The sequence below is a fragment of the Natrix helvetica genome, assembly GCF_964273705.1.
Source record: "Natrix helvetica genome assembly, chromosome: 14".
Taxonomy (NCBI): Eukaryota; Metazoa; Chordata; class Lepidosauria; order Squamata; family Natricidae; genus Natrix; species Natrix helvetica.
Window position 1 is genome coordinate 14,505,256 of NC_138564.1, and position 23,254 is coordinate 14,528,509.

The window sequence follows — 23,254 nt, forward strand, 5'->3', positions numbered from 1 at the left end:
GCTGGGCCCCCTTCGGCTGCCCCCAAGGCTTCTCTGTCTCCCTCACAAGCAGGAGACGCCCAGCCAGGATCCCTGGAGAGGTGTGGGGCGGGGGGGGGCTGTGTGTAAGCCCCACATCCAAGGACCTTGAGAACTGGAAGGAGGAGCATAGCCCATTGGGAGTGCTTGTCCCTGGGGACCTCGGCCAAAGGGGAGCTGAAGCCCAACCCAAAGTCCTTCCTGGGGTCAGTCTCCGCCCTGCGAAGGAGACCCAAAGGAAAGAGGAGAGGCTGGGGGGGGGGAGCTTCCAAGAAACCCCTCTGGCTCCCTGGGGGTGGTGAGGGCATCTGGACCCTTCAGCGGCAGCCCAGCCTCAGCTGCTCTCCTGCCAAGCGGAGCCCTCAGAGGCCAGCAGAACAGCCTTTGCCTCCATCTCCCATTATGCCCACCTGGCCATAAAGGCCTATGCTCTAAAAGGTTCTGCATCTCTTGTCCCTGACCCACCCCCACCCCCACCCCCACTGCTCAGCCACAAAAGCTCTTCCTCCTCTTGGGCCAGCAAGAAGAAAAAACCACTGTTTTGGGTTACCCAGGAGGGAAGAAGACCCAGGCAGGGCGGGAGGGGTGTGTGTGTGTGTGTGTGTGTGTGTGTGTGTGTGTGGCGGGATATCTCCTGAAGAAGGCTGCAGAAGGGAGGCTCAGGGAGGCCCCTTGGAAGGAATGCATTCAAATACCAGAGTATTTGTATAAAAGAGCATAAAAAAGGCCCCACAGGGGCTCTTAAACAAAGAGCAGAGTTTTCCAGGAAGCCCAGAGAAGCTGGGAAGTAGAGGGAGGTGGGGGGGGGGCGACACCCTGCACTCTGCAGAGGATAAAGGCCTCCCAGGGCTGCTCTCTGTCTTTAACCTCCAAAGATGCTCCTGTGCCAATTCACTGCCCCCTCCCCCCCCCCAAAAAAAACCCTCTTTCACCATAGCGTGGTGGTCTCTCTGGTGAGAGGAGTTTTCTGCCAAGAGCAGCTTGTGGGGGTGATTGCTGGGTGTGTGTGTGGGGGGGGGGCTGGCTTTGGCACAAACCCAGGTAGGAACTGAGCGGAGGGAAGAGCCCGGGGAGGGGGTAGGAAGTCTGGTTTCATGGCTTCACTCAGAGCCAAGGGGGAGCAAAGGGGAGGGGGGGGAGACAGGTGACCTTACTGGGTGACCCCTCCCTTTGCAGCCCTGACTTGGACAGGTACCCAGGACTCCCTCAAGCAGCCACCGATGGTCTTGGGACAAGGCTTCCTAGCTGGGGTAGGACCAGCTGGGGTAGGGCACCATAATTCCCAGCCAGAATAATGAATGCTGCAGCTCAGGGTATTCACTGAGTCAGAGAAGGCAAAACCGCCTGACAGAGCCAATGCCGAAAGAGCTGGGTTGATTAACCCCACCCTGATCCCTGGGAGAAACGGGGACCCTCTCATTAAACGGCCTCCATCTTCTCTCCAGGGAAATACTCTTTCGAGACACTACAAAACACATTTTGTAGGGAAAAGGAACAAGAACCCAACCGAAATGGTACAAGAATCACCATTAACATCATATTTATTGTTATTTAGTTGCTCAGTAAAACATATACAGATATATACAATATGCATGAATAGAGAAGAAGACTGCACTTTACATATTTAAAAAAAGAAAGAAAATAACACTCACTTTTTATGAGTTTTTGTCACAGTCTTCCAACCAAGCCTTGAGAAACCAATTTAAACTAAATTCCCAGGAAAGGGGATGGGCGAGGGGAAGAGAGAGGGGAAGGGGAGATTACAAGCTGCCCTCCTTGTTAATATCTTACATGTGCAATAACTTTGCTTCTTCTTCGGACTGAGCAGGAGGGGTTTGGCTGGGAGGGGAGGGGAGGGGAAGGGGCTCTTTTCCAGCACAATGAAAATAAGGACATCCTTTTCTTTTAGGATTTGTTTTTAAAGCTGCGATGGCTGGGGAATTCTGGCAGGAATGAAACCAAGAAAAAAAATGGCAAGTCCCCCGAAACTTTATTTTACCCTAAAATCTTGGTGGAAATAGTTGGCTTATTTTAGATTGCTTTTCCCCATCAGAGAAGCTGCTGTAATTGTGCGGAGCATTCTGGACCTTTGGCTGAGGAGCCCCCCCCCCTCCCCTGAACCTTTCCAAAGAAGGGGGGCTGTTTGCAGAGGCCCTCAGAAAAGCTTGGCCTGGTTGAGCCACAAAGAGGTGTCCTTGGGTGCCCCGCGCCCACTTTGATAGTGGCTGTGGCCCAGTTTAGCAGAGGAGGGCAGGAGCAGCACTGCCCTCAAGCAACCAAAGACCCATTCCTGTGTTCTCTCTGTGTGTGTGTGTGTGTGTGCGTGCGTATGTGTGCATGTATCTTCAGCAGGTTTCCAGTGATTTGGGGGGGAATCCGTGTCCCCCCACCCCCCTGCCTGAACAGTTCTGCGATCTGCAGTGTTTCCCTCCTTTCCTTTTCTGCTCAGGGCAGGAAGTTACTCAACTAAATGCTTTCAGTAGGGTGTTTTCTGATAATTTCTGACTATTTTACTGTTTTGCTATTATTTCCAGTCATTTTAAAACATCAGCTAAAAATATTTTTCTCTTTGCCCGAATGAAGTTTGAGTTTGCTGAGTATTTAAAGTTTGCATTTTAACCGTGTCGCTCTTTATTTAGGATTATCTTTATGGTTGCTATTCTTATTTTAACGCTTCAATTATTATTCTGTGCTGATTTTTTTCTTCTTACAAAAGCTTACTTTCAGGAAATAACAGAATAAAAACCCCCACCTGACTAATTTCTCCTTGCAGACCTCTGGCAGGATGAGGGTCCCCAGATGGGGAGGGCAGGAGAAAACCCTGGAGCCTCCGTGGGGCAACTCCACAGGCTGCTGCCCCCTCTGAGCCAAGAACGAACCTCCCAGGACAGGGGCAGGCAGCCAGGATGGGAGGCGGATCAAAATGTTACCTGTCCGCAAAAGGGGAGAAAAAGTCCACAAAAAATCCAAGACCTTAAAAAAGAAAAGCACCCCCATACGCTTCCCAGATTTCAAACAAGAAAAAGCAAAAAAAAAGGGGGTGGGGGGTGGGGTGGGGTGGGGAGGTGGCTGTGGGCAGGAGCTGGGCCTGCTCTGCCTTGCTCCCCACCCCCGCCTCCCCCACCCCACCCCCACCCCCCGACCGAGACTGAGCCCTGGGCAGGAGGACCCACCTGAGGCACCAAGGGGGCTGGCTCGGAGCAGCCTCCCTGCTGCTGGAAAGGCCACCCCGGAGGCGGCATCGTGGTTGCCCGGCTCTCCCGTTTCCTCTGGCGAGGCTGGCACCTCTCCTGGCCTTCTGCCACCAGCCAAGCGCAGCGCGTTCTCAAGGCGGCTCTGCCGCTTTGAACCCCTTGCAGCAAGAGCAGCAGCAGCCGCCCAGCAGCAGGAGGAGGGAGCCTCACCCGGCTGCCTGGGAGCCCCCTGTGCTCTCCAGACCTGCTCCTTCGCAAGGGGCCCCTCTCTGCAGGGGAAGGAGAGGAAGACAATGGGAGGCTGCTGGCAGGGCAGGAGGACCCCGCTGGAGCCAGGCGGTTGGGCTGCTGGCTGGGGGCATGCGGCCCCCTCCCTCCTGCCTCCAGGAAAGGCACTCAGCTGTCAAGTGTAGCCGGCAGACCCCCAAGAGCAGAGCTGCCACTGAGCGCATGTACACACACGCACACACACACACACACACACACACACACACACACACACGAACGCTCAAGGAAAAGAGGCGATGTGAAGCTTTGTGCCAGAAAGCAGAAATCAGGCAGCAGCAGAATGAGGTGGGGAGGGGAGGAAAGAGATCAGCTTGCATCCCCCCCCCCTCCTCACCCGCCCGCCTTCTCACTCTCCAATGAGACAAAGGACTGTCTGAATCCTCGGCTGAGCATTTATGGTGTGGCCGTGGTGGGCAGGAAAGGCAAAGGCTCGGGGGGGGGGGGGGTTTCCCTTGGATTGGTTTTGGGGAGGCAGTTTCCCTCTGAGGGCTTTGGACTTCATCTGGAAGGGAGGGGGAAACTCCTGAACCCAGCCCTGCTGGAGAAGGCCCTGCTTCTCCCCCCTCCTCCACGGCTGACTCCTCCGGTGCTCCTCCTCCTCCTCTGGCAGGAGAAATGGCAGCTGTTCTTTTCTTTCCTCCTTTCTTTCTTTTTTAAAAAGGTTGAGTTTGTTTTAAATTAACCCTTGCCAGTCTGTATGCCGCTAAACAGATACCAACCTAGAGAAACTGTCCAACTAGTAGCAGCAGCTGGTTAAACATAAAAAGAACAGAAGAAAACCACCAACTTTTCCTCTTCCTCTCCTCCTCCTCCTCCTCCTCCTCCTTCTTCAAGTCAGGGCAGCCACAAAAGTCCCAAATCTGTTGGAGATGTCCGAGTGCAGGGATCTCCATGTTGGCACCGCAGTCCGGCCCTTGGCATCACCCATGTCGTCCGTGCAGTGGACAGAGAGACACTGCAAGTGGCTGCCCATCTGTGCTGGAGCCAAGGCCTTGCTTGGGGGGAGGTCGTGAGCTGCAAAGGTGGAAGAGAAAGAGATTAGGCTGGGGCCACCCAGGGGCCAAGGGAGCAAGGGCAGCCTTCAGCCTGGGCTTCCTCTGGGGCAGGCAGGGGCCGAGCATCAGGAAGGGGCCCCAGAGGGGATTGGGACCCGGGCCTGGGCCAGGTTCTGGAAAGAGGGGGATTTAGGCTTGGCTCTAAGTTCCCAAAGCAGGTCCCTTGCTCTTGAAGAGCTCTCCACCAGGAGGTCCCATCAGAAGGAAACCCTCTGCTTGCCCTGAGCCTGAACTGCTGGCAGCCAGAGCATCTGCCAGGGTCTGGAGAGGTTTCCCCCAAATTCCAAGCGTCCAGGGGTTGAAATCACAAATGCAGCCATGGGACCAGAGGAGGGTATCCATTGTCCGCAAACAGACAAGTAAGAACCAGGGAGCTCTTGTGCAGATCCCTCGCCTGGAGGAGGAAAAGTGGTGCCAGGGGCAATGGGGCAAATCCCACAAGGCAGAAGGAACTCAAAGAGACCAGGAGGGTTGGCTGGGGAGCAGGGCAGACTCACGAGCTCTAGGGAAGAAGTGCCAAGGGGCTGGCTGCCACGCTGCCCTCCTCCTCCTCCTCCTCCTCCTCCTCCTCCTCCTCCTCCTCCTCCCAGAGGCACCAGGGCCGTGGCAAACTGCAGAGCTGAGAACACGGCATGCCCCCAACTTCCCCTCAAGGCCTCTTCCTGTGCCAGGCTGCTGAAAGGGCAAAACATGGCACACTGACCCCGGGGAGTTGCCCATCTGTCTAAAACCCGGTGCTTGGCAGCCAACCTGAGTCCACTCCATTTCACAAGCCACCGACCTAGATGCTCATCCCACACCTCTGCCAGTGTGCTGGCACGATCCCTGGCAAAACCTGAGGTTTGCCAGGCTGCCTGCCTGGTCCAAGGCTAACGGACCTCAGCATTCAACCAACCACAAAGACGCCTCAAGGCTGAAGGGGCCTCTTCCCTGGACGTCTATCCCCACGGGCGTTGGGCCATGCTGTTATGGGAGCACCCCTCACCCGCACCTCTGAGTTGGAAATGCCCCTGGGGGGCAAGATCCTTTTCAGCTACTTTCTCTGGTGACAGTTTGACATACCAGTCTGGACACCTGCCTGGGCACTCCTGCAAGAGGCCTGCCACCGAGGACGGAGCGCCAATGCCAGGCGGCATACTCCAGCTTTCTGATCAGCAAAGAAAGCACTTTGCCCCACGGTGTTTGGGAAGGAGAGTGGCAGGGGCCCATGTGAGCATGCTCGAGGGCAGACCAAGCAGGCACATGGCTGGCACACATAACTCCCCCAAAGGTCACCCACTTTCCTCGGCCTTTGCATGCCTCCCTCGCAAGCCACCCCTCCCACTTGGGGGCCTGATCCTGGACCCTCGTCTCAGTGGTGCTCTCAATCCACAGGCCAAGCACCGTTTCCAGCCGATGCTGCTTTGCCAGGGGTTTGTGCCAGCCAAGGTTAGCTTGGCTCCTGGCAATGGATATGATCCCAGCCTGCACTTGCATCCCCTCCCCATTGCAAGCAGGCCCCCATCTTCTGCCCATGAGAGCTGAATTAGAAGCAGGGTCCCTTTCTGGAGCTGCTGGATGACAGCCAGGGAACTGCAGGCAGGAGCCCCCCTGCCACCCCACTTCTGCCCCTTCAGAAAGCCAAAGGAAGCTCTCAGGCAAGGCACTCTCCCCCTCAGCCGCTGAAGATGAAGCGCCCCTTGGCACAAAGGCAGGAGAGGCGTGTGCGCAGTGCCGCCACTTCCTCCCCACCCAGCACCCATCTGGGTTTAGCAAGTAGCCATCTACCCCAAGGCCCTCCAGGCGCTCCTGGGTGAGCAGGGCAGGAAAGCCGCCTGTGATCTTGGCTAGCCCTTCTCTCCTGACAAGGGGATTGATTGCGGTGCCCGAGAGGGATTGGGCAGGGGGCTGGTCTGGGTCCCTGTCGCCTTGTGCCAAGCGCTGGAGACCCGGGCAAGGGCTCCTCACCTTCGGCTTCTGAAGAGGAGGGAAAAGAGATAGCAGCCCACAAGGCAGCCTGCTCCAAAGAGCAACGCCAGTCGCCCCACGAAGAAGTCAATTCTGTTCGCATTTGCGCCCAGGGCAGCAAAACCGACTGTTCGCCCCAAAGGTGTGTGGAGATCCCTGGCCCAGGTGAAGGAAGGGGTGAGCCAGGTCACAGCCTCGCCGGGCTCCCCAGAGAAGGAAAAGGAGGGGGCCGGTTTCCTGGGCCCCTGGGTCGAGAAGGCCGCCGACAGCTGGCTTCTCCATTCGAAGAGCCCAAGCGGCCCCCTTAAAACACTTCGGTGGGACAATTCTCAAGGGATTGGATTAAAGGACAACAATGCGGGTTGAAGGAAGGTTGATGCAAACTGGTCCTGGGTCCTGACAGAGACCTTGACCACCACAGATAAAGTACAGGGAGGCCTACAAGGGGAAGACTGGCTTGCTCAGGCAAGTCCCTTACACAGACTGGCCCCTTTGGCCTCCAGACAGGGAAGAAGCTCCAGGATTAACCTGACTGGCAATTTCCTCTGTGCTTCTGCCACACACCAGAAATTAAGAGGATTGCAGCTTGCTGACACTCCCGATGAATTCCACTTTGACTCTACGTTAATACACACAATCCAAGGGGAGGCTGCAAATACCCGTTTCCCCCCAAAATAAGACCCAACTGGAAAATAAGCCCTGGCGTGACTTTTTCAGGATGCTTGTAATTTAAGCCCTACCCCCAAAATAAGCCCCAGATAAGATTGCCAGCCAGACGGACGTATTTAGTACCGCATTTCCCCAAAGATAAGACCCAACCCACAAACAAGGCCTAATGCATCTTTTGGAACTGACCTCAAATCAAAGAAACCGCAGCCACCCTCACGATGTGGATGAGGGGCTCTAGCGCCCTGCTGCCCTTGCTTTGGACTGAGGCTCCCTCTCTGTCCCAGGGCTCTGGGCCAGGCAGGAGGAAGGGCCACGGAGGCCTGCCGAAGGAGCCCCTCCTCCGAAAGCAGACCCTGCCTCTTCCTTCAGCTACAGGAGACAGCAACCCTGGGCAGAGCCAGCTTCTCCCAGCACTCAAACGGCCAGTGGCAAAGTCCCTTTCTGACCAGAGCTGGTGCAGCTCAGAGAAGGCAGAGTGGGGGAGGGAGGAGAGTCCTAAACACACGGGCCCCTCAGTGGGGGTGGGCTTTAAAAGACAGGCTGTGCAGTGAACCTTGGCAGCTCTGACCATCTGCATCCCTCCATTTTCCCAGCCAAAGCAGCTGAGATTGCAGCCCAGGGGGCTGCCACAAGGAATCCATCCCCAGGAACATGTTGGGTCCAAATCCGGCTCTGGCGGTTCTGAATCAGACCCAACAGGTGGCTGTCAGCACAGCCGGGCACTCTCTCAGCTGCCACACCAAGCAGCGGTGGCACCGTGAGTCTTGAAAGAAAAGCCAGCAGCTGGGGAAGGCCCAGGGGGAGAGAAGCAGGGACACAGGGGAGCCTGCTTTGCTGGGGGGCTTTCGGTTTCTCACAGCAGCGGGCACCATGCTTGGCAGCCATGGGGCAGCAAGCCTGTCCTCTGCAGCACCACAAGCGGCAATGCAGCCGTAGTCACAGCATTTGGGGAGGGGGGGGGGGAAAACGCCCCCCCCCGTCAGCTGAATTGCAAAATGTAAAGATGCTTCAAACACTCCCCACCACTAGGGCCACTAGGACGGACGCTTGGCTTCTTCACACTTTCTGCCTGGCTTTGGGTAATGCTTCCAAGGAACAGCAGGCACCCCCATGCTGACCCACTGCTCTGCCCGCCTGGCAGAGGAGCCCTGTCTCTGGGCAAAGTCCGCCCTGCCCATGCGGAGGAAAGCTGCCCTCTACCAAGGAGGGGCAAGAAGGCAGAGAAGCTCCCAGCTGGGGCTGGCTGCTCAACAAGGGCCTGGCACTCGCCACCCAGTGCTGATTGGCACCTGCATCTTGCCCAAGCTTACCCCATTCGGAATCCAAAGCGTCCTCCGGAAGCCATGCTAGCTCTACCGTCCCATGGCAGTGAAGGGCAGAGGGGCAAGAGCAGCCTCTCCAATGCATCCTGCACCGAGGAGCCCTTGCCAGCCAGGCCGGTCACCTCATTGGATGGCCAGCTGGGCTGAGAAGTGACTGCCAAAAGCACCCCGGCTTCTCTCTCGGGAAGTGGACCTTCTGGCTTACCGGAAAGAGAAGGGCAGCACTGCTCCTCCCCTGCTCCCCTGCTCCCCCTAGCTTTTCCCCAGAGAGCCCGTGGCCTCTTGGCTGGACCAGCCCTGCCCAGGAAGGGAAGGGGGAAGGCGGGCATGAGCCTCACCTGAGCCTCCTGCTCAAAGGGGCAGGAAGAAGGAAAGCCCAAAGCTGCCTGGAAAAGGGAGAAAAGCTTCCCTCTGCCCTGTTTGCATTTCATCTTAGCTTTCACCTAAACTCTCTTCAGCCAGCAAAACAGAGAGACCAAGGTGGCCGGCTAGGAGGAGGTCGCCCGTTAGATAACTTAAGGTGTCTGCCATTCAGGAAATAAATTCAGCTATGGAATGGAGATATTGATCGGGAATAATTAAAGCAATTATTCACAGATTAAATAGGCTGCAGATGGTGCAGCCTCCCTCTTGACTTCTTTATAACCCTTCCGTGTGCACGAAAAGGCTGTGTGTGTGTGTGTGTGTGTGTGTGTGTGTGTGTGTGTGTGTTTTTGCAGAAATGTCACTAGCAGCTGAGGGGGTAGGTCATTATTTGGGGCATTTGATCAGCCGATTTCAAAACCAGCATTGCCAGTTCCAAAAACAGCCCAATGGCCAAGGAGTCAGGGACCAAAAGGGACAGTTTCCTCTTAGAGCTTCTCCTTGCCCGAACTGGGCCTCTTGGCTTCCCCTGGAGGATTCTGGCCACGCAGCTTCTCCCTTCCTGTCTGGGCAGCCTCTTCTCCTTCCTGGCCCTGTGGAGCCCCTGCCTGCACCAAGTGGTTCTGTCTGCAGAGGACGCTGCCAGGGAGGCTCCTCCAAGCCTCTGGTCAGAAGCGGCCTCTTCTCCGCAAGGAGCTTCTCCGGTTGCCCTCTTTTGCCTATCCAAGGTCCAGCCCTGGAGGCCTCCGGCCTACCCATCGGAAAACAGCATTTCAATAGTGTTTTAAATGTTGATCCCAGACTAAAATATAAGCTGTGAATTAATAACAGTGAGTTACAAGTAGTGGACCCTGGGGAAGCCGCTGTGGGCTCCTGGAGGCTGGCTTGGGACGCAAAGCCCCGCCACTTAAGTGTCCCTGCCCCCCTCAATGGGCACTGAGCCCTTTGCTCGCTTTCTTTTCCCTCCAGGTTAGCTGATGACTCAACACCACTTGGAAACTGCACCAGTACCAGGAAAAATGCCTGCTCAGGCCTTGCTGCCCATCACCCAAAGCGTAATCCCCTAATCAGCCACCAACTCCTGACCACTTTATAGGAATTAAACTGCGTCAATCCCAAATTCCCACTTTTAAGATGATGAGGATGCATCTGTACCACCAAGACTCTTCAGGGGGAGAAGCATGTATACAATACAATTAATTTACAACATAAGAGCCAATCCAATAAACACATAATTAAAACCACAACAAACTAAAGCGCAACCACCTACAATTCAAACAGATGTTTATATACCCAGGTAACAACTTAGCATCTACTAATTTAAGGAGAGCTGAGTAGGATACGCAGGTCCACCTAACCTCTCTTAGCCAGTAAAAACAGAGTCTAAAGGTTTGCAAGTTTTTCAGGGATGAAGGGAAGGAGGAAAAAATGCAGAATTGGGGGAGCAAAAATCCAGATGGAAGAAGCAGCCTGCCCTCTCAACTGCTACAGCCTCCAGCATCCCACGCTGGACTCACGCCGGACACAGCTCGGCCCAGCAGAGCCTTCCTACCTCTCTGGGGAAGCCATGTGCTCATATACGTTGCAATATATCTAACATGTACCAGTATATGGAGCATGACAAAACAAAATGCCCAGTCAATTTAACATCCTAAATATGTTGAGCCATTTATACGTATTTAATGGAAATGTCACAATGTTGATTTTTAAAAAGGTGATATTAAACAGATTCCCTCTGTCAAAATGAAGTAACTTTGTTGTTATAAAATCTTCAGCATATTTCACTCAGCCTAGAGGAAAAATATGAAAAGAGAAAGGATTCTATAACAACTTCAGGTGAAGTGATTTTCTGTGCAGGCAAAACACATAGATTGCCTATTTAGGAAGTGGGAAGTCACACCTTCCAAAGGGGGTGATTAGCTCTGTGAGGGAGCCCTTTTCCAAGTGCCCTTTTCTTTACACTCCTGATCTAAGGCCAGGCGGGCACATGGCACTGCCCGCCTCCGAAACGGCCACCGGCGGCACTGACATCACTGGCAAATGGTCCCAAATGCCTCCTCCCCCACGCGAAGAACCACCCAAAGCAAAGAAGGAGCTGGGGGGGGGGGCAGTGGAGAAAGCAGAGGAGCCCAGCTCTCAGTCCCAGTTGAACTGAGTGCAGCCCCCCACATCCTTCCCAAACCACCCAGGAGGGGCACCAGTAACACAACTGCCCAGTGCATTCATCAAGCGGGAGGAGTCTTCACGCCCTGCATGGGGAGATTTTGGCTGAGACTTCCTTGTGCATCAAGCCTCCACGAGGGGGGTCTTTCCGACACAATGCTCCAGCCGGGCCTCCTGTCTTCTTCCCTCCTCTTGTGGCCCTGCAGTCTGAGGATGCACGGGGAAGAGGGTCGCTTGTGCAAAGCCCCCTCCCCTCTGGACTCAGCCCCAGGCATCTGGGGCAGCAAACAAGGGGAGGAGGTTTCCAGAGCTGCCCTTTTCCCAACTGCCCTCCGTGCCAACTCTGCCTCGCTTCACACTTGTCTGCGTTGACCCGCCGTCTTTCGCACTGCTGTTTCCTCTGGCCTTCTGCGCTTCTGCTGCTTTCTCTTTACTTTGGTAGATTTGTGTACATATTTATTTAAACAGGTAATGCGCCCCCCCCCCCCCGTTTTGTCACTCTGGGTAGCTTACAAATACCTCTTCGATGTAAGGTCCAAACTCATGATTAACAACGCTTTCTTTTAGCGCTGCCAGCATTTCCAAGCACGAGGCTACTTTGAATAAAGAAAAAATGTTCCTCAGCAACCCTTGGTGGCTGTGTGTTGCAGCAATTATTTCTGATTCCTCCAAAGATGCCTCCAAGGTGGACCAGAGAGGGCAAAAGCGCAGCAGCCCTTGGCTGGGATGGCTGGAGAGCCAGGAGGAGGAGGAGGAGGAGGAGGAGGCTTCGGTGTCCCAGAGGAGAGGCCAAAGGACAGCAGAACCAGATCCAACTACTCCCCTGGCCACATCTGGCCCAGTGGAGGCACTCTTTGGTCCCTCGCCCAGACAGCTTCTGCCCCTCCAATTCAAAGCGATCGTTCCATCCGCTGACTGGATCCTGTTTGGGAATCATAAGGCCTCAGCCCAAACTGTTGGACTGGGGAGGGGGGGGATCTTCTTAAACAATGGGAATGCCTAGCCACGAATCATCTTAATCGATGCACATTCTACCTCTCCAGAAAAGAAACCCTAGAGAAATATAAACACATACACACACACACACACACAAGTGAGCTTTCTTCAGCAACAGAACACTAGAATAACAGTGAACGCGGGATTTTCTAAAACAGCCGCCTAAAGCCTCTCCAGCCCCAGACCAACATGGCACAATGTGGCTCCAGGAGCAGACAAGGGAAGAAAGGCGGCCTTCATGAGTCCCTTACGGCAAAGGGATTTGCACTCTAGAACCTCCGCAAGGACAGGAGAGGCTGGCTGCCTCATAGACAAATCCACTCTGGAATTGGTGGGTGGAAGAGCCTCCATCCCTGCATCAACTCACAAGCACCTCCTCCACCCATTCTGCCCCCCACCCTGGCCTTGCTCCTCCAGGAACCCCAGGAAGAGAGAGGCAACAGGCTGAAGGAGGAAAAGCCCCGGGCTTGGGTCTCCCTGCATCCTGCAGCCCTTCACATATATCGCGATGTTTCCTGAAACAGACCAAATAACGGGATTCAGAGTTGCAGCTTCAGGAAACCAACACAAGCACTAAACACACCTGAGCAAGCATGAGTTGCATGGCATCCCCTGGATTTCATGAGCCTCGGGATTTCAGGCTACTATGGATCGAGCATGGAAGACAGGTGGACATGTGTCCCCAAACGGTAGTCACCGGAAGAATCTCTGGGCAGACTATTGAAAGGTCTCATTCCTGAGCCCTGAAAAGGCACCCCAAGAGCTGTGCAGGCAGGGAGCTCATGAAGTCTTACAGAGTCATCCTCCAAGTCGCCACTGAAGAAGTGAAAATGCAGTGAAGCCGGCATGGCGAGCATCCAGCAGAGACGGACTCCTCTTCAGCTCTCCATAAGGGCAGCTGTTCAGCTCTCTCCCTGCTCTCAAAGCACAGAGCAGCCACCACTCAGGAGCAAGCAACGGGACCGTCCTCTGCCAACGACCCACCTGGCTCTGCCTAGCGGGTATGTTCCACACCAGAAAGTGGTGGAGGATTAGGCTGAAGAAGCCAGGGAAGAGGATCCCAAATAAACGGATTCTCTCCTTCTCAAAGAAAAGCAGTTGGGAGCTCAAAGCCCACCTTGCAGCTGTCCAGGAAGCATTGAAGAAGCCATCATTTGTGGCTCAAAACAAACAGCTGATGGGTCTCTCTGCTGCTTCCTGTGTGGGTTCGGATCAGACGGCAAGGCACGATTTTCTTTTGGAGAAGAGAGAAAACTAGCACACTTTCCAATTCCATCCTGGTCAAGAGCAGAGAAGACAATTTGCCCTCTAGGGCAAGCAGAAAGCTCTCCACAAAAACCACAATCTGCAGTTGTCAGATTTAGAGACCATTCACTCCGAACCATGGTCTGATGCAAACATCCAGCTCCTTGTCTAGCAGGAGAGAAGCAAGGGGACGGAGGTTTCCCCCCCGAAGGCTTCCCTCTGCTCTGCCTGGAATTCGGAGGCATGGATGCAATCAACACCGCCTGGCCGGACCCTTTCATTATATTCTTACCAGGGAACAGACTATGGGAGGAAAAGAGACGCATCAACTGGCAGCAAGATTTTCCCTAATGAAATGCAGAATTCCAAAATGCTGAAAACTACTTTTCTCAGAACTTCAAGTCACGAATCGAGTCAAACTAGCTTCAATTATGAAATCTGCTTTGCCAGAGATGTTCAGCTGGGCCTGAAGGATTCCGCGTCCATTCTCATGAAGAACAAAGGAGAAAACGGATCCTGTACCTACCCGCTCTCCCTTCAGCAGCCTCGGCTTTTGCCTTGGTGTCAGCGAATTTTTCCTTTGGCAGGACATGAAAGGGATCGGGAAGGGAGTGCCATGGAAGGGTTTAGCCCAGCAACGAGGGCTGAGGCTTCCAAACCCCCCTGTTCAGACGTAGGCATGCTTTGCATCAAGTTATTGGATGGCGGGAAAGATTCCAACATCAAATTGTTATGGGTGAATAGTTATTTCCAGGCCCTACCAAGAACAAAGAAAATACTTTCATGGATCCAAATTCTGATATTATGTTTATGGGATGATGCAAAAACCCAAGTGAGGGATATCCTTGTGCCTGTTGTATTTTTGGCAAAACAGTAAATGAACTACTAATTCATAGCGAGTACTAAATATTGGTCCTAGTGTAGCCTCAACTGAATAAGCAGAACCTAAGTCCTTGCAAGCAAATTTTCCCAAATTCCAAGCAAGAATGCTTAGGAGTGAGGTCACAGAAATTCTTGGTCAAAAATTACTATTTTAAGGCACAATAATTCTCTCTGTATTTATGCATGTAAGAGACATGCTGGGACCTCCCAATGAATAACCCTGCATATAACATTGTCTTCAATAACCAATAAAAATATTAAGCTATCTTGCTATTAGCAAGACTATTTCAACTGGATATAATAACAGTATTTTCTTCAATTCATATTTTTCACTTCTGAAAATGTAAGAAAATATCTGCATTTGGTAGGTAGTATTCTAATATTTTAGCACTGAACAGTCAGACTAACACTGAATGTTATTATTAATCTATACATTATTTGGTAAAGTCTTAAAATAATTAATAATTCATTATAAAACCAAATCTAAGAAATTATCCTGGGTGTTTATATCCAGGAAGTTTGTGGACAGAGACTCCTCCTTCAGATATTTGATGCACATCCTTTACCAAATTAAAATTAAGTGCATCTCACAAACAAACCATTTTGTCATTTTGAAAGAAGTACATTTTTCTTTCTTCAAATGCTGAGCATTAATGAATCTGGCAATGCTTCTCTAGCCAAAGAGACAACCGGCTCGTGGTTCTATCATCTGTATCCTTCCCCTCTTGCAGGAGGCTCAGCTCCACACAATGAAAATTGCAAGATCTGTTTTATCCGAAGGGTTTCCCCTCTTTTTTTTTAGGCAGTACAATCATCCCACTTATTCCATGTAAAGGATAAAGAAGTTCAGCTGGCCAAAATTAATAAATAGTCCCTCCGACTAGCAAATTCCGCTAATTTAAGATTTAAGACAATTGGGAAAATCTCCACTATATAATCTTAGAAGTATATAAATCTGCTGGAGAACGACAAGTATATTTCAGCAAAAATGAGCCTGGATGCCATTAAGAGAGAGAGAGAGGGGGGGGGCGGCTCAAGGCCCGTTCTTTCTGTTGTGTCTCTGTTGGATATTCCCCAAGGCTGCCTCTCTGGGACCTGCCATTAAGAAGACAGGCCAGGAGGCCCTCTCGTCTTTAACCCCAAACCGCAATCTAGGACTAGGTGATAAGATGTTGACTAGCACTTTGTTGCTCAGGGGGATTTTTGACATTCCTTTCCAATTCTTATGCCCAAAACTGATGCTTAATTTAAAAAGATGAAAAGCCATCCTGTTTCCTTCCACTTTGCTGTTCAAAGGAACTTCCGAGACTCGGGTTTTCTTATCTTAAACTCAAATTCAGGCTGCATAGACCTAGAGAAGAAGACCCTCAATGGCCAAGTAGAGATGGCAGACAATTTCTCCCTCTCTGGTTAGAGAAGCAAAGAACAGTTTCCTATTCCCAAGCCAACAAACGCAGGCCAAAAGACCCATGCTGTGCTTCCGCCTAGACCCGGGCCCAGGGCCAAGGGAGGCTACCCACCTTCGGAGAGATATTCAATCAAGCCCACAACTGCAACAAGAATTGTCCATGAAGATTCTCAGACATCCAGGTGGAGTTGACAAAACAACACTGTTTGTAAAAGGGCTTGTCATGTGTGCAACTGCAAATTCCCCTGTGATGAGGCTGCATGGCTCGCTACTTGTATCTGCGACACGGAGAGTCTTCAGGAACAACTATCTAAAGACATTCAAGAAAAGCAAGACTGTGTTCCGGGATGGTTTAAGGAGAGGTTTTGTCTGTTTACATAAAAGCCACCTTTGCAACTCTTGAGTCCCTCCATTAGCATTGTGCAATTATTTTCTTTTACTGCTTAGGAAGTTTATTTGTGAAATAAATAAATAAACTTATGGAATTTATGGATCATGTTCCTGCCTTCCTGGCTAAGAAACACTATACAAAGCATAGGAAAAAAGAATAAGAAATTACAGCAGAAGATAAAACAAAGGAAAATATATTTAATTCTATAAGCCAATTTTGAAATATTAAATGATATCTAATTTTTGTGTTCTAAAATACACAGTTCCAAACTGGAACATTGACCACAACCAACAGGATTAATTTTAAAAATGCATGAGAATATAAATCACAGGTACCATTTAAGAAAATAAAAAGTAAATTATCAACTGCAAAGACTTATGACCATAAAGGAGGGTACGAACCAGCCCAGCATAACATTCCACAAGGGCCACGGGTCAGCACACAAAGCTACGGTGGCTCAGCAGTTACACCTGTCTCCATTCCATGTGCAAGGGACACCATGTGGGATTCCCTACAAATGTTAGGACTGGTTTGCTTTTGTGGAGATGAATAAATGGGATAACAAACAGCTCAAGTAGCATTTGTTCTACCCAGCCTCAGCCTTTAATGTCAACTGATACGGGAACTTTAGCCTCAGAGGTATTCAGAAATACGACTGAAGATTGGAAGACACTTTCCTGAAAATGCCCATGAAGGACACAGCCTGGGCACGGGGCTTTGCTCACCTGGTAAAGTCATTTGCCTTAAAAGCCTTTGTCCTATCGATGCAGCGATGGGCAACTTTCCTATCCTTGGTTCTGGGTACTTTTCCTTATGCATCCCAGGTGGGGGTTCCCGTCTTCAGGCCAGGATGCAGAGCAGGCCAGCAAAGAGTCTCTTGCACCAGAGGGTCAAGAGGTGCTACTACAGCAACAAACACCTATCGCCTCTAACAGATTTCCAGCCACATTTGATGCCAGAAAGCAATTTCCGCCCTTTCCCCATCTTTTAAATTTTAACCAGAGGTATTTCAAAAACAGCCCTTTAAGACTTCCACCTCACAACCCGTCAGCAGCTTAAAAAGCAAAGCACCAAAGACGCAGAATACGGGAAGAGCCAGTAGAGAAAAGAAAAGCCTGGTGTGGCCAGATCAACATTTCATGATGAAGCAGTTCTTCCATGAATGTTAATGTTCACACCATCCCATGCGGCAGCTTCTTCCACTGACAGATTTATGAGTTCTAAGACAGGTAACCAATCCAGCATCCTGGAATAGCCCAGGAAGGAGAACAGGAGCTGGACCACAGCCTTCCACGTTTTGCCTTTCAGCCACCAAAGGCATTTGCTGCTGCTGCTGCTGCTGCAGAATGCAGGAGGCTGCTACAGAGCAGCACCCTGGGGACTCTCTGCCCCTCTCAAAGGACAGAGAATGCTCTTGCCTACCTGCGAAAGGGGGAGGAGGGTGCCCACCCGCAATTCTCTCTCTGCAACAGCCGAGGAAACACACTGATTTCAGAGTCCAGGTGTCGGAAAACAGCTCAAGGGAAACCCGAGAACCCCTTCATGGGAGCCTTCTTTCCAACCTCAAAATAAAACCGCCTCCAAAAGCCACGCAGGCAGCACTAGGCATAGAAATTCTGCAACTGTTGTTCTATAGCAGTGCGGGTCTTGGCACATTTATCCAGAAGTAACTCTTGCTCTACACAGCTCAGTGTGAATAGAACCACAGGAAAGAGAGATCTCCCTGGGTCACTTGTGGAAAGAGAGCCAGGGATCTCCCACACAACTTGGGAATCACCCCATGAAATTACTCCACAGGAAAGACGATTGCATGGATGGGCTCACATCGGATCACACCGCTTGCATCCCACATGTTGTTCAAATCAGAAACAGCCAATTTCAATTTCAAAACGTTACCTAAAAGGATAGCATAATATATTATATACAGTAGCTGAGCAGAATAATTCAAACAAAGGAATATGCAACGGTTTCCTTTTCCCTTTCCTGATCTTCAACCTTTTGGTGACCTTGGACAAACTACCAGCATTAAGGCTGCATCACTTTTCTCCCCCTTGAAAAGCTCCAGGATGCTGAAATGCAACTTTAAACTCTGCCTCTCCAATCTTTCCTTTCTCCCAGTCCGAGAAGTTCCTGCACTCCCATCCCAGTGCAAAGAACAGGCGCAATCAAGCCACCAGCCGGTGGGTGCCTCTCTCTTGGGACTCCTGCATCAGACCAGCCTCAGAAGCCAACGTGGAAACTTTCCTGCTCACCCAAAGGAAAAGCCTGGCTGGGCCAGCCCTGCAAGATGGGAGGGATGGGAGCTGCGATTGGCACTAATAAGCTATTGATCCAGTCAGATCTGGTGTCAATGAAAGAAAATGCAAGGAAGGTTGTCCGGGAAAGGAGCCCCCCCCCCCCCAAAATCTTGGCCAAAGGAAGCCTTGGAGACGGTTTCCCCCCCCTTCTATGCATCCTTTCTTTCCTCTGGGGCCCTTTGCCAGGGAAGCTCCTTGCATCCCATCCGGCAGAATGCGCGCCTTCTCAGAGGCTGCAACTGCACCGACTCCACTCGCGGGCCCCTAGTGGACCAACCAAAGAGACCCCCGATGTCTTTAAGGCTCTCTAAAATATCCTACCCGCCTTGAAAATCTCATCCCCCCCCCCCCCCCCCGGCAAGCTCCGCAAAGTCTTTTGTGTTGCGCGAAACTCTGGGAAGGTGAAATGAGGCAAAAAGTCCTCCTGCTTCCCAAGACCTTCTCTTTCCCTCCCGGGGAGCGGGAAAGCCCAGACCAGGGCTTCTATGGAATCGCCGCTCCTGCGCAGGGCGCTTTGTCCTGAATGTTCGCGCGGCAGCCCGTGTGGACCGCGCCACTTTTCCCTCCTCGGGCCCGGGGTTCGGGTGGGGACTCTAGCCTCATTCCCTACATTCCCTCATTCCCCGTGTGCGCCCAGGGGAAACCGGGTCCTTGAGTAACGCTTGGCCCTAGCGGAGCGCCCCTACCTTCCTTGCCGGGCGTGGGCGCCTTCGCTTTCTCCCAAGGCACCAGGACCTTCTCGTCGGGCTCCCCGTCCAGGAGGGCTTTGTCTCCAGGCAGGTACCACGCGGCGGAGTGCTCGGCCATCAAGGAGTCCAAGTCAATGGTGCTCACCGCGCCCTTGGCTCCTGCACCCTCGCAACAGCTGCTCAGCTCGCCGCTGTCGCCGTTCTGGCCCCCGCCCGAGCCTTCGGGGCCCTTCTTGGCGCTTTGGAGGCCCAGCGGCTGGTCCTCGGAGATGCTGAACTGCTGCCGCTGCAGCTGAATCTGCGCCTGCAGGATCTCCAGCGGGTGAATCTCCTCCTGCACCGGGCCGGGGGGGCCGGCGCCGTAGCTCTCGGGGCTGGAGGTAGTCGTGCCGCCGCCGCCGCCGCCGCCGCCGTGGAGGCCCAGCTGAGCCAGGGCCGACGCCTTCTGTCCATTCAGGAGCGGGTGGTCGGCCGGGCGGCCGGGCGGCTGAAGCGGGCTGCGCCCGGCGGGACACCCTTTGGCCGCCTGGTTGTCGGAGCTGGAAGACACCTCGTCCTCGTTTTCCGCCTCGCCGGGGAAGTCGCCGCCGCGCGGAGAGCAGGATTCCGCCTGGTCCAGGGAGGGAAGGAGATCGGGCTGCTCTGGAGGAGGCTGGAGGAGGAGGTCGCCGCCGCCGCCCTTGGCCCAGGAAGAAGGCGGGGAACTCAACGCCTTGGGGGGCTCGTGAAGATGAGGGGTGGTGCCGCCGCTGCTTCGTTCCCCGCCTTGTCCGGGGCTGCCGCTCTCTACGCTCGCCGTCGGGCCGTACTTCTCAAAGAAGCCGCCCGCGCCGCTAGTCGTCCCGGCGGCTGGGCTGACGTGACCGCTGTCTCGTTTCCTGCGTCCTCGGCCTCGTCCGTTTCCCGCTTTGGCCTCGGGGCCCGATCCAGGAGAGTAATTGGGAGAGAGGCCGCTTTCGCCCGCAGGAACCGTGGCGGCCGGGAGGGACGGCTGGGGCCCTGCGCCGTTTGTCTCGGGAGACTCTGCAGGGCTCAGCTTGCTCCGCTTGGCGCCCTCCCCGCCGGCCCCACCGCCCACCGCCGCGGGCGCGCCCTTCTTGCCGAAAGTGACGTTGAGGTTGGGCGCACCCAGGCTGGCGATCATGTTCTGGCAGGCGGTGGAGAGCGCTGCCAGGCAACTCTGTCCGAAGAGGCCGCTGCTCTCCTTGGGGCCCGGGCCCCCGGGCGGCGCCCCGACGCTCCCTTTGGGGAAAGAGCCGAGCGAGAGCGCGCTCAGCTTGCTGCTGGCCGGGGAGGGCCGGGGCTGCGACGGGGGCGGCGCAGAGCTCTGAAAATCCGTCGGCGGCCCAAAGGACCCGGGCGACGCGCTGTGCGGGGTGGCCTGGCGGCTGGGGCCCCCAAAAGGAAAGCTCTGTGCCTGCGCTGCGAAGTCGGGGTGGCTCGGCCGCCGCTCCGACGGGGGGCTCAAGCCGAACTGACCTTGCAGGCCGCCTGGCGAGGGGACGTGTCCTTCGCCCCCGGAGGACATTCGCAGGGTCGGCGGCGGCTCCTGCAACCCGCCCATTCCCGGTCGGAATAGCAAATCTCCGCTCCCCGCCGGAGGATGAGGCGGCGGGAACCAAGCGCCTTCCTGCGCCTCGAAAGCAGCTTCGCCCGGGTGCTGGTGCGGGGACTGGTGATGGGCGTGGCCGCCGCCGACGTGAGGGTGCTGATGGTGGCCGACCTGCTGCAGGCCGGGCGGACGGAGGCGCTGAGACTGGCCGCGGGTGGCAGCCATCTGCTTGATCATCAGCGCCGCGTTCTGGCGCTGCTGCAGAGCCGTCTGGGGATCCGAACCCGGCGGCGGCGGAAAATGCTCGGGCACCGGCGGCGTGAAGTCCCCCGGCAGGCCAGGATAGGCCGCGGAGGGTGACAGATGACTCTCCAAGGCGGCCGCCCCGTGCATGCCGCCGCCGCTCCACGAATCGAAGCGGGGCCTCTTGGGGAGGTTCACGTAGGGGGCCGCGTCGAAGTGCTGCAATCGCTGGTTGGGCGGCTGCTGGGGCTGGTGGGGCACGTTGAAAAGCGGCTCTCCCGAGCCGTAGGGATGCTGCTGCTGCTGCTGCTGCTGCTGCTGCTGCTGCTGCTGAGGGTGGTGCGGGTGATGCTGTAGGCCCCGGTTCTCCAGCCGGTGGATGGGATACTCGAACTGGCCGTGCTGCGCCTGCAAAATCGGCCCGCCGCCGTCCTGCAGGTTGGCGTTGGCGGCGCTTCCCTCTGGACACGGCTGGGGCCGCGGCAGCGCCGGCGGGCAGGAATTCTGCCTGGCCAGGAGCGCCGGGGGCGGCGGTGGCTGCTGAACCATGTGGTGCCTTCCGGTGCCCAGGCCCGGCTCCAGCCCCAGAGCCATTTTGCGAGCGCCGCCGAAGCGATCGAAGAAGACGCCGTGAGGGGACTGTTGGGCGGGCACCTTCCCCAGGGAGCCCGGCGCCCGGGGCAAGGCCGCGGAGTGTCCGGGGAAATTGCCGCCTCCCTGCTGAGCCGCCGGTCGTCCGGATGCGTACTGCGGCAGCTGCCCCTCGGCCTCCGACGACGAGAAAACGGGCAAATCGAAATGGCTCTCGCTGTTGGGGTAACTGTATTCCAGGGCCTCCACCGCGGCGGCCCCTTGGCTGGGAAGGCGCCTCTGCGAGTCCAGGCCGTGCGGTTCTGAGGAGGCGGCTCCCGGCAGGCCGTGGAAGGAGGCAGCGCGATTAGGCGACTGGTCGAGCGGCAGGCACGGGGCTGGCACGCCGGGATTGTGAAGATGATGCGGCGGCGGCGGCGGCGGTGGCTGGAAGTCCTGGAGGGGTCCCGCCCTCTGCTGTCCGAAGCCATCCCCTCCCGCCTGGCCGTCCGCCAGGTGCTGCTCGTAGCCGCCGCCCGCTGCGAACGTCTGCTGGGCTCCCGAATAGCCGAGGAGGCGGTCGCCGTGCAGGCAGGAGGCGCTGGGTTCGGGCCCGAAGCCGCCGCCGAAGTGGGAGACCGACGGTTGGGTCTGGTGGTGCGCGGCCGGGCCAGGCGGTGGGCTGCCGAAGAATCCGTGGATGGGCTGGGCCTGGCCCAACTCCGGAGGGCCGCCACGGGGGGCGTGGAAGGCTCCGTAGCCTTCCCCGGACAAGGTTAGGTTCATGGCCAGCAGGGCCGGAGAGGGTTCGCCCAGGGCGTTGACGGCCGCCGCTTCGCCGCCGCCGCTACTCCCGCCGTGAAAGGGCGACGGCTTAAATTGGGAGCCCGCGCCCGGCCCAAAGCCGCCGCCGCCCCGCTCGCCCGGCACCCCGCTCCTGCCTGAGCCGCCGCCGTGGGGGTCGAACGGATCCAGCGCGAACATCCCGCCGGTGACGGCGACTCCGTCGCTCCAGTCCCGGCTGACTAGCTCCTCAACGAGGCATCCTGGCCGGCCGAGAGAGTCCACGCCACCGGCTGGCTGTCAGGCAGGGAAGAGCTCGGCCGCCGCCGCCGCCCGCCCAACTCACATCTTGCGCAGCGGTTGCCGTCCGGTGCCGGAGTGGCGGCAGGGGGGACCCCGCCGGCCTTGGCCACCTTTCCTGGGCTGCGCGGCCGGGGCGCCGCTTCCTGGGCTGGCTGGCTGGCGGCTCCTGGCTCTGCCGTGCTCTCGCCGCGCGCCGGGGAAGCAGCAACAAGTTTTGCATTTCAGCGATGCAGTCCAGCCATTAGAGCTGCGCCAATGAGCGGCCCGGCGGGGCGGGGCTCCCTCTTAAGGTGGCGCCGCCGCCGCCGAGCGCTCGGCCAGCTTGCGGGGAGCCCCGCGTGGGGAACGGGAGGCCGCGGAGGTCTGCTGGCGTCCGCGCCGAGCGCCGGGCTGCCCTTGTCGCTCAGCGCTTGCGGGACTCGACGGCCCACTCCCCTCCTTAAGGAGCCCCGAGCGCGGCGGGGAGGCGAGTCAAACAGTGTCGCTGCATGGAAAGCTTCGCTCCCCGCCGAGGCGTCCGCCTCCCCTCCGGCCCTGGCGCGGGAACCGCTCTCTTCCTGCCGTCCAGTCCCGGGCCGGACCTCTCCAGCCTCCACCCAAATAAGAGGCTCGGGCAGCTTTGGGCGGGAGGAGGCTGGGGGGGGGGCTGCCGGCTCAGGATGCCGAGCTGTGATTAAATATTGATTTTGTGTAATTATTTTTCCTGCGCGCTCTTCCCCTTCCTGAGGGCGCCCAGCTAGCCGTACTAGAAGTCAGGATAGGACAAACCACAGTCCGGGAGGGAGAGAAGCCACGTCGCCACACACACCCTCCATCCCCTAGCGCGGGTCTGGTCCGAGCTCTGGTTTTCCCTCGCGTGTCTCCCGCCTCTCTCCC

General features: G+C 55.6%; 1 protein-coding gene across 1 annotated transcript; it reads right to left on the minus strand.

The window, feature by feature from the left end:
- Positions 1–1,541: 1,541 nt before the first annotated feature.
- On the minus strand, positions 1,542–22,553 carry MN1 (MN1 proto-oncogene, transcriptional regulator). The gene is made up of 2 exons (XM_081966404.1): positions 18,925–22,553; positions 1,542–4,514 (listed from the first exon to the last, which is right to left on the minus strand). Exons 1-2 carry the CDS (start codon positions 22,274–22,276, stop codon positions 4,330–4,332), a joined length of 3,537 nt encoding a protein of 1,178 aa, XP_081822530.1. The 5' UTR covers positions 22,277–22,553; the 3' UTR covers positions 1,542–4,329.
- Positions 22,554–23,254: the final 701 nt, after the last annotated feature.

Bases quoted from the DNA above. Each gene is read 5' to 3' on its own strand.
- MN1 (XM_081966404.1), bottom strand. From the start codon at position 22,276: ATGTTCGCGCTGGATCCGTTCGACCCCCACGGCGGCGGCTCAGGCAGG. The intron at 4,515-18,924 runs GTAGGGGCGCTC...CCACCTTTGCAG, and splicing joins GCCCACGCCCGGCAAGGAAG to CTCACGACCTCCCCCCAAGC.